Source organism: Ochotona curzoniae, unplaced genomic scaffold, assembly GCF_017591425.1.
Source record: "Ochotona curzoniae isolate NIBS_2020 unplaced genomic scaffold, NIBS_Ocur_1.0 patch380, whole genome shotgun sequence".
NCBI classification, from domain to species: domain Eukaryota; kingdom Metazoa; phylum Chordata; class Mammalia; order Lagomorpha; family Ochotonidae; genus Ochotona; species Ochotona curzoniae.
The window spans coordinates 348,839-358,919 of NW_024466951.1; the positions used below are offsets into that span (position 1 = coordinate 348,839).

Here is a 10,081-nt window from a genome sequence, read left to right on the forward strand (position 1 = left end):
CAAATAATTAATGCCTAACATAAACAGAACAATTTTTTTTAAAGATTTATTTTTATTATTTTTTCATTGGAAAGGCAGATATACAGAGAGGAAGATCTTCCGTCCGATGATTCACTCCCCAAGTGAGCGCAACGGGCCGATACTATGCCGATCCGAAGCCAGGAGCCTCTTCCGGGTCTCCCACGCGGGTGCAGGTTCCCAAAGCCTTGGGCCGTCCTCGACTGCTTTCCCAGGCCACAGGCAGGGAGCTGGAAGGGAAGCAGGGCTGCCGGGATTAGAACCGGCGCCCATATGGGATCCCGGGCGTGCAAGGCGAGGACCTTTAACCACTTGCGCCACCGCGCCGGGCCCAAACAGAACATTTTTTAAAAGGTCTCTACTTGCTAAACTTACTAGTTCTAAAAAATGTCGATTAAAACATTTCTTTGGATTTAACAGAATTCCCCAGAGAGGTTTCTCATTTATCCATCCTTTTCTTCTATATTTCTTTTACTAGCATATCCCACTCATTACTGTGGTAGTTTTTACAATTGATGAAACCAATATCGACACACATAAGATGCATACATGACATTAGAAAAATAAAATAAATAAGTAAAATGTTTTGTTTTCTCTGTACCAAAAAAAGCAAATTAAAAATAAAACTGTCCACACTGGCATTGTGGTGCAATGAATTAAGGTGCCACCTATAGTACGAGCATCTCATATGGGTGCCAGTTCAAGTTCCGACCCAGCTCCCTGCTAATGTACCTGGGAAAGCAGCAGAAAATATTCCAAGTATTTGGGCCCCTGCACCCACCTAGGAAACCCCAAATGGAGTTGGCCTGGCCCAGCTCTGGCTTTGGAAGCCACCTGGGGAATGTACCGACAGAGAATTTCTCTCTCTCATGTTCTCTACCATTCAAATAAATGAAAACAACAACAACAAAAAAATTTAAAGATAACATTTTCGAAAACTTCTACAAGAGGTTTCTAGAAGCATTATTTAAAATTCGGGGGCCCGGCGCGGTGGCGCAAGTGGTTAAAGGTCCTCGCCTTGCACGCTCCGGGATCCCATATGGACGCCGGTTCTAATCCCGGCAGCCCCGCTTCCCTTCCAGCTCCCTGCCTGTGGCCCGGGAAAGCAGTCGAAGACGGCCCAAAGCTTTGGGAACCTGCACCCGCGTGGGAGACCCGGAAGAGGACCGCAGATTAAGCTTCCACATGTGGCGTTGGCATCCCATATAAGCACTGGCTCATGTCCTAGCTCTCCACTTCTGATCTGCTCTCTACTAACATCCTGGGAAGAAACAGGAGGAAGGGCAAAGTACTTAGTCCCCTGTGACCAAGAATACCCAGAAGCTCCTGGCTCCCACCTTCAGACAGGCGCAGCTCTGGCCATAGCAGCCGTTTGGGAAACAAACCAGAGAATGAAAGATTCTCTCTCTTTCTCTCATTCTCTCTAACTCTGACCTTCAAGTCAAATAAATTACTCTTAAAAAAAAAATCAGGGGCCTGGCACAACGGCTAAACTTTTGCCTTATGAGTGTGGGATCCCATATGAATGCCGTTTCATGTCCTGGCTGTTCCATTTCCCATCCAGCTCCCTGCATATGGCTTGGGAAAGTAATTGAGGACGGCCCAAGTCCTGGAGTCCCTGCACCTGCATGGGAGACCTGGAAGAAACTCCTGTCTCCTGGCTTCTGATGAGCTCGGCTCCAGCTGTTGCGGCTATTTGGGGAATGAACCAGTGGATGAAAAATCTTTCTCTCTGTCTCTCCTTCTGTCTGTAAATCTGCCTTTCAAATAAAAATAAATAAATTTTTAAATAATGAGAACTGCTAGGACCAATCTCAAAATGAAGTTAGCTGTGGTACATCAGTTTAACCTACTAGTACTAACAGTCAATGCACATAGAAAACGGTATAAAAGCGTTAAATAGAAATATTAATAACCGAAGAAGCTAAATACAACTGCAGTGATTCGGTGCCTCTATAAAATTGCCAATGCATTAGTGAAGACTTCCGGATGTTATCAAGCCAATAGTTGCCATGCCAAGAGGAAGAAATTCAGTGTGTTTTTTTTTTTTTATCATTTTCTTTCTTTAATAACCAACTATATTAAAGATATGCTTGAGGATGAAGAACATAGAGGTTAGAATACTCATGGAAAGAAAGAGATGCTATCAGGTCACATGTAGTCAGCTTGAAAAATTCGGTGTATTATTCTCCATTGATTGATTAGAATCATTTCATGGAAAAGTCATTTGACCTTATTACCCAGTTAGTAAAAACCACAGCTATCAGTTTTTAGAAGCATGTTGTCAGTTACAAGTCACTAGCAGAGATAAAGGTTAGGGTGAAAGGATGGATGCTACCCATCAAGATAATCTTGTCTAACATAACTCTCATTGTCCTAAGCTACATGACTACCAATGATTCTTCAAAATCCAGAATGCTGACTTCGAATTTCTTTCTTTTCCCCTTAAGATAATGTGGGGGTTTTGAGGGGATTGGGAGGGTGTATAGTTTAGGCCCTTGCCCTATCTTTTCCCCCAGGAGTCCTAGCAAACCTGTTTGCATCATGTCAGGTTCTAGTTATTGGGGCTCAGGGGTCATGCAAACTCCAAGTCCATTCTCAAGGAAATCACAGTCTAGTGATGAAGTAAAAAGGTCCCAGGTGCCTGGCATTCCTATGCACATGAGAGAGTAGGGATTTAATAATTACAGTAAATACAGTCATTAACTCTTCAGTTTGCAGTGTAGTGAGCCATCTTCACACAGGAAATGGAGGGCCCAGCATGATGGTTCAATTAGTTAATGCTCCCCTTCTAAGCATTGACATCCTATATGAGCTCTGGTTCGTGTCCCAGCTGCTCTACTTCCCATCCAGCTCCCTGCTTATGGCCTGGGAAAGCAATCGAGGATGGCCCAAAGCCTCAGGACCCTGCACCCATGTGGGAGACCTGGAGGACGCTATTGACTTCTGGTTCCTGGCTTTGGATTAGCTCAGCTCTGGCTATTGTGGTCACTTGGAGAGTGAATGGAAGAGGTTTCTCTCTGCCTCTCTCTCTCTCTAAAGATCTGTCTTTCCAATAAAGATAAAATAAAATAAAAAGTAAATAGAAAAATGTGTTATTAAAAAAAAAAAAGCCAGGCCCGGCGCGATAGCATAATGGTTAAGGTCCTTGCCTTGAACGCAACGGGATCCCATATGGGCGCCAGGTTCTAATCCCGGTGGCTCCACTTCCCATCCAGCTCCCTGCTTGTGGCCTGGGAAAGCAGTCAAGGACAGCCCAAAGCCTTTGGACTCTGCACCCGCGCAGGACCTGGAAAGAAGTTCCTGGCTCCTGACTTCGGATCGGCTCAGCACCGGCCGTTGCAGTCACTTGGGGAGTGAACCATCAGATGGAAGATCTTCCTCTCTGTCTCTCCTCCTCTCTGTACATCTGCCTTTCCAATAAAATAAATAAATCTTAAAAAAAAAAAAAGAGCCATGCACTGATTTCAAAAATTTTGTGCCAAAATAAAATGGTCTTCTAGTCCCACTTCCATGAACTTTTTGACGTGCCCTTACATATTTTTAATGATCTTCCAAAGCAATTTTAGATTACACAGAAGCTAGTCCCCTGCACTACTGCTATCACTACTGGGGTATATTCATTACAACGAAGGAATCAAGAACATCACTAAACTTGATTGCTTTTTCCTGTCTCTTTAGTTTTACCAGCCTCACTTTGCTCCTGGCCTCATATGGGATACCACATTTCATTCAGTTACCACATCCTTTACACTCAAGTTCTTCAGACCTTGCAGGTTTTTGATAGCTGCTGGGGCTTGCATTTGCTTAGCATGCATTCCTTAAGGGTTTGTATGTGGGAATCTGAGTCCCTAGTGTGGAGACCCAGGAGCTGCTGGGGCTTTAATCCAGGCGCAAGGGGGTTAGGTCACCAAGCACATCACCCTCAGAGGAGACGAATGTGGTCCTCTTGGGGTCCTGGCTAGTTCCTGCAAGAACAACTTGCTATAGATGTCCAAGAGCAGCCCCTTCTTGACCTCTGTCTTCCTGCCTCCCACCATGTTCTCACCTCTCCAGCACACATACTCGCAGTACGCCATCCACCGTGATGTGACATTGCCAGAAAGTTGGCACCCTGCTCTTTTGGCCTTTCAAAACCCTGAGCTAATAAACTTCATTCTCTAGATAAAGCACCCAGCCTCAAGTATTTTATTCTGGTCATAGAAAATGGACTTTAAGATGTTTTGGGTCACCTGTTCTGTCCTTCTGTATGGATATGTTTTGTGTTCTTATTGCACTTAGAGATTATAGGCTTTGGAGAGGAAGACCATGGAGACAGTGTGCCATATTTATCACATCGAAGGTGCATGCTATTAGCACGACTTGTCACTGTCAGGGCTGATGTGGCCTGGCTGAGGTGTTTATCTGATTTCTCCACTGCCAAGCTTCTGGCTCTTCTTCCCTTGCTGTGCAGCACTCCCTTTAAAATGAACTCATTCCATGCACTTGTCTCCATCCCTCCGAGTGAAGTATCAGCCTGAATTACTGAGACATTCTGCACCTGAGACAAGTCGCTGACTTTTGTTTGAAATTTTGCCTTCATAGAACTCTTTCAAAGATATTGTTTCCTGACTACATCAAACTAAAAAGCTTCTGTACAGCAAAGGAAACAATTAACAAAGTGAAGAAGCAACCAACAGAATGGGAGAAAATTTTTGCACACTACACAAGTGATAGGGGACTAATATCCAGGATTTACAAAGAGCTTCAGAAACCCAAGGACAGCAAACAAAACAAAACAAAACAAAACCCTGTAACAAAATGGGCAAAGGAAATTAACAGACATTTTTCAAAAGAACAGATTCAAATGGCTAACAGACATATGAAAAGATGCTCAGGCTCACTAGCCATCAGAGAGATACAAATGAAAACCATGTTGAGGTACCACCTAACTCCAGTGAGACTGGCCTACATTCAGAACTCAACTAACAACACCTGCTGGTGTGGATGTGGGGAGAAAGGCACCCTCCTTCACTGCTGGTGGGAGTGTAGGCTAGTACAACCACTGTGGAAATCAGTATGGAGAGTGCTTGGAGAATTGCAAATAAACCTGCCATATGACCCAGCTATCCTGCTCCTAGGAATATACCCAATAGAAGTGAAATCTGCATATGAGAAGGGGATCTGTAATCCTATATTTGCAGCAGCACAATCCACAATAGCAAAGACATGGAAACAATCCAGATGTGCATCCAAAGAAGAGTGGTTAAAGAAACTGTGGTACATCTACTCCATGGAATATTATTCAGCTATTAAGAAGAATGAAATTATACTATTTACAACTAGGTGGTCCCAACTAGAGACCATTATGCTCAGTGAAATGAGTCAATCACAAAAGAACAAATACCATATGTTCTCTCTTATATAAGGAAACCAGCATGGAAAGTGTAACTTCAATAATCCGATCCATACTGTTTTTTGTTTGTTTGGCTGTATCCCATGTGTTTTGATGTTTTTTTATTTCAGTTTTGTTATTCTGAATAATTTCTTTTCTCTTGTAGAATTCACCACTGGCTCATGGATTACACGGTGGCAACATTAAAAAAAATAATAATAATAGGTATTATTTCCTATTCCTTACTCGGAGTTTGCGATCAGATGGTGAAGACCGGACTCACACACTGTCGAGGCACGACTTTCCCAGTAGCATTAGTCACAACAGTCCAGACTGGAAACAATGGAAGTGTCTTTAAACAGACAAATGGACAGACAAAATCCATTATTTACAGCAGCGGAATATCAATTTAACTTGGAGGAGGAACGAAGGAAATTTTGACTTGCTATGCCATCTAGATGAACTTAAAGGATAGACATTATTATGCAAAATGAATTAAGCCAGTCATAAAAAGATGGTTGTTGTGTGATTATGTGCCGTATGGCATTGTGAGAAAGACTGAAAGTATTGTGCGTTGCTTCAGAGTCACCGAATTTCAGTTTTGGAACACAAATAGTTCTGAAAAGGTGTTGAATGACATTATGACTATACTTAACAATGCCAATTGTTCAAGTAAAGTTGGTAGATATTAGCATATGTATTTCAGCAACACTTTTAAAATGGTAAGCACTAATTTTGGTGGGAATTTTTGTAATTAGATATTCCATAGGAACCCACAGTTATGTTGTAAACCAGAGGTTGTACAATGTTACGCTACACAGTCATCAACATTTGGACACTGGGAGAGTATACACAGTGAGCAGGATTTTGGCCAGCTCTGGAAGATGGGGTGATCTAGCAGTGCAAGTCCAATGTATCCCCTGGAGAAGCTCGGGGGAGCAGCATAGCACCTGCTGCACACTGCAGTTTAGCGGTGAACGGTTTTCTCCTTTGCAGAGCCAACAGCATCACTGTCCTAAGAACAGTTAAGTGGCTGGTGAGTCTTTGCTTGTTTTCTGAAGGCTGGTACTATACAATCTCAATACACCACCACTTGGGGGACCTGGGAAAACCCAAGGCAGGCACAAACACCCAGAACTCGGCCAGCTTAAGGTGCTAGAACAATCAGTGGTTGGAGGATTCCTTGGAAGCCTCTCTGGAAGCCCACACTTGCTTGGCACAACCCAAAGGTATCAAAAGGAGCCAGAAGAAACCCTCTCTTAGCCTTTGGGGGTGCAGCCTTGGCTCGGAGAGAGCATCTTGCTTGAGACCCCTTGGTCCAGGCCCCTGGTGATCTCTACCTCGCTGCTAATGCAGTTGTTGAAGTGAAGGCAGCCAATATTAATTCACATAACTGGGTCCCTGCCACTTATGTGGGAAACCAGTCGGCCAGTGTTGTGACCAGCAGGAAGATGGAAGCAGATGGTATCTGCTTTCAGTTATTTTAAGGTGTGTGTGTGTTTTTTTAATTATTATTACTATTTGAAAGGGAGATTTACAGAGAAGAGGAACATAGAGAAAGATCCTCCACCTGCTGGTTCACTCCCCAAATGGCCACAAAGGCTGGAGATAAGCCAATTCAAAGTCCGCTCCAGATTTCCTACATGGAAGTCTTTGGGTCATCCGCTGTTTTCCCAGGCCACAAGTAGGGAGCTGGTTCAGAAATGGAGCAGCCAGCACAGGAACCGGTGCCCATATGGGGTCCTGGCGCCGTCCCCCCAATTTTTTTAATAGGTCAATTGTACCACAACAGTGGCAGAATTTACTCAACCTAAGGGAACATTCCCAATATTTATGGATTTTAGCCTAAAACCTTGTTTAATGTTTCATACTCGACTTTTCCTTCTTACGCACATCCTTTAAGAGGAAATTCAACTTTCTGATGCTTATCAAGGCAAATGCAGCAACTCATAGATTTTCTCTTATGATAGAAAATATTTTTAAAAGAGGCAATGAAATAGGATTTTTTGCTTGTATTGAAACAATAAGCAAAATTATTCTTGAAGGTTGTAAACCGTTGGAAAACATTAGCTTCACTGAAATGTTATTACCGTGTTCTATCTGATTGCTAGAAATTATTCATTTCCTCAAAGACAGACAATAAATTGGTAGAGGATACAATCTTGTGCGATACACTTTCTTTGTGGAAGGCAAGCACTGCACAGCTCTGAGCGATGAGAAGTCCTCCGTGCTGGACCCTGCTGGCCCTTGGAGCTGTCTGTGTGGGCGCCATGACCATGGAAATCCCCATGAATATGCTGGTCAGAGAGACCTTGTCCTTGCTCTCCACACATCAGACGCTGCTGACAGGCAACGAGGTAATCTTTTTAAAACATTTCTATAATCTTTAAAATGCAGAAATAACTTTCATAGTGGTCCAGTGACTCTGCCTGGAGATACAGCACAGACAGTGACATGGTGAGCACGCTGTAATGCAGAGAGAACAGCTCGCAAGCGTTACACCCCAAGTTATGCGTGCTCTGAAAATGACTGCATTTTCTCTCCTTTTCAGACCCTAATGATTCCTGTTCCTGCCCATAAAAACGTAAGTTATAGTGGTTCATATTCTAAATCCTAAACTGCTTTCATCACAAGCATTTGATTTTCTTTATTTTGGTTTCATGCGTGCAGATGTGAATGTAAATACTTGTATCTATCTGAGGAATGGCATTTAAGCAATTAGAATCCTAAAACACTTGTCAGTTCTCCATCCCATGGAGTCTTGTGTCAGGGGGGTCTCTTCCTGAGAATTCCACTCTGAGGGACCGGCACCTGCACTCCTCACGCCGACACCTTTCTGAAAGTGCTATAACGTAGGGTTATATTCCAGAATCATGATAAGCAGACATTAAGATACATAGTACATGCCTGTATTAATGATTTCTACATCTTTAATGATTGTGACTTTGCAGTGGCATTATGCATGTTTAAATTGGGTCACAGTGATGCTAAAACGTAAAATACATGGTTTCATTTGTCTGGTGGAATAAAATTACCAGCTAGAACTACCGAAGAAAACACTGGGGTGAGTTCACTCAGAAATGCAATTGCATTATACTTGCTAAACACTTGACTTCCGCCTAAATCATGACTTAGCCTTGTTTGCTGCATTCCTCAGCACTAAAATTCATCATCCTTCTGAAAATTTTATCTCAGTATAAGGTAATTGCCATTTGGCAAAGGAACCTGTATAGCACTCCTTGAATACAGAAACTTTAAACTCACACACACACAAAATCAAGTAAAGTCTCACTTTTTGGATTAAATTTCTCCCTACATTTTTAATAGGAAAAAAAAATGTAGAAAACAGAAGTAAAAGATAAGTTTATTTTGGTGTCAAAAAAAAACCTTGTAAATCCATGCATACACAGAATCTTCAAAAAATTGAAATGCATATTATAAAATACTTTATAATATGCATTTCAAAGGGTTTTTTCCCCACCAACATAAATCTATCCTTTAATTCTCTTTTCTCTGAAGCCATGTTAGGACCCTCGTGTGCGTTCATTGCGTCTCACACGATGTTTTGTAATGTGTGTGTTGTGGGCATGTCGGAAGTGCTGAATATCATTTCCTCATTCTGATTGTTTCCCTTTAAAAACCCTCTTCCTTCAGCATCATCTGTGCATCGAGGAAACCTTTCGGGCCATAGACACACTGAAGAATCAGACTGTGCGGGGCGAGGCTCTGGACAAACTATTCCAAAATTTGCATCGAATTAAAAAAATCATCGACCAACAAAAAGTAAGTTGCAGACACTCGGCAGCAGCTACGCTGGTCTGGCCGTGGTGGAACAGTTTCCAATGAGACTGACTGTCCGTTCTTTCCACAGAAGAAGTGTGGCGAAGAGAGACGGAGGGTGAAGCAATTCCTAGACCACCTGCGGGAGTTTCTTGGCGTGATAAACACGGAATGGATGACAGAAAGCTGAGACTGCACTGGCTTAGTGTAGCCAAAGCTTTTGGAGGGGCACAAGGGCATTTTGTTGTAACAAGAGCCAGTCAAGGGTGGGGCCTTACTTTTCAGTGTAATTAAGCTTCATAGGCAAATTGAATGTTTTAAACACAGTGCTACCCTGTCAAAAAAAGCAGGAAGCATGCTCTGAGATAGATAGTTGTATTTTTGTGGAAAATAAGAAATTGGAAGAACCAACTATGGTGCAAAAGAAAAAAAAGAGAAGAGAGAGAGAGAGAGAGAGAAAGAGACAGAGAGACCGAGAGAGAAATGTGTGTACAGTGGTTTTTTTTTAATCCATATATTCATGGACTTTTTTTTTTTTGGCACCAAAATAAACTTACTCTTTCTCTCCATTTTCCACAAATTGAAGTACTCTCAGATTCCAGACATTAGAATCATTAAAGCATTTTCCTAGAGTTCACCCCAGGTAAAACAGATATAGGAACACTTTTATTTAATGTGACATTCTGTGAAATGTCTGTTAACTTATTTATGAAGTGATTAAAAATCTTGGTAAATTAATATTTATTTCATGCTATGCTATGCTCCAATAAAACGAAACTAAGCAACTCAGGTTTAATTTGCTGCTGGTGTCTGTCTGTCTTATTGTTACAAGTGTCTGCACCATCCACAAGAGCACAGCTGTCTTTGGAGGGAGCACCTGACTGCTGGCAGGTTGAGGTCTCCTACCTC

General features: G+C 42.4%; 1 protein-coding gene across 1 annotated transcript; it reads left to right on the forward strand.

The window, feature by feature from the left end:
• Window positions 1–7,605: 7,605 nt before the first annotated feature.
• LOC121167522 (interleukin-5-like) lies at window positions 7,606–9,362 on the forward strand. The gene is made up of 4 exons (XM_040996979.1): window positions 7,606–7,749; window positions 7,944–7,976; window positions 9,047–9,175; window positions 9,264–9,362. Exons 1-4 carry the CDS (start codon window positions 7,606–7,608, stop codon window positions 9,360–9,362), a joined length of 405 nt encoding a protein of 134 aa, XP_040852913.1.
• Window positions 9,363–10,081: the final 719 nt, after the last annotated feature.

What these genes read in the sequence shown, in the direction of transcription:
- LOC121167522 (XM_040996979.1), top strand. Translation starts at nt 7,606, where the DNA reads ATGAGAAGTCCTCCGTGCTGGACCCTGCTGGCCCTTGGAGCTGTCTGT. An exon ending in CGCTGCTGACAGGCAACGAG is followed by an intron (nt 7,750 to 7,943) that starts GTAATCTTTTTA and finishes TCTCCTTTTCAG; the next exon opens with ACCCTAATGATTCCTGTTCC. An exon ending in CTGTTCCTGCCCATAAAAAC is followed by an intron (nt 7,977 to 9,046) that starts GTAAGTTATAGT and finishes CTCTTCCTTCAG; the next exon opens with CATCATCTGTGCATCGAGGA.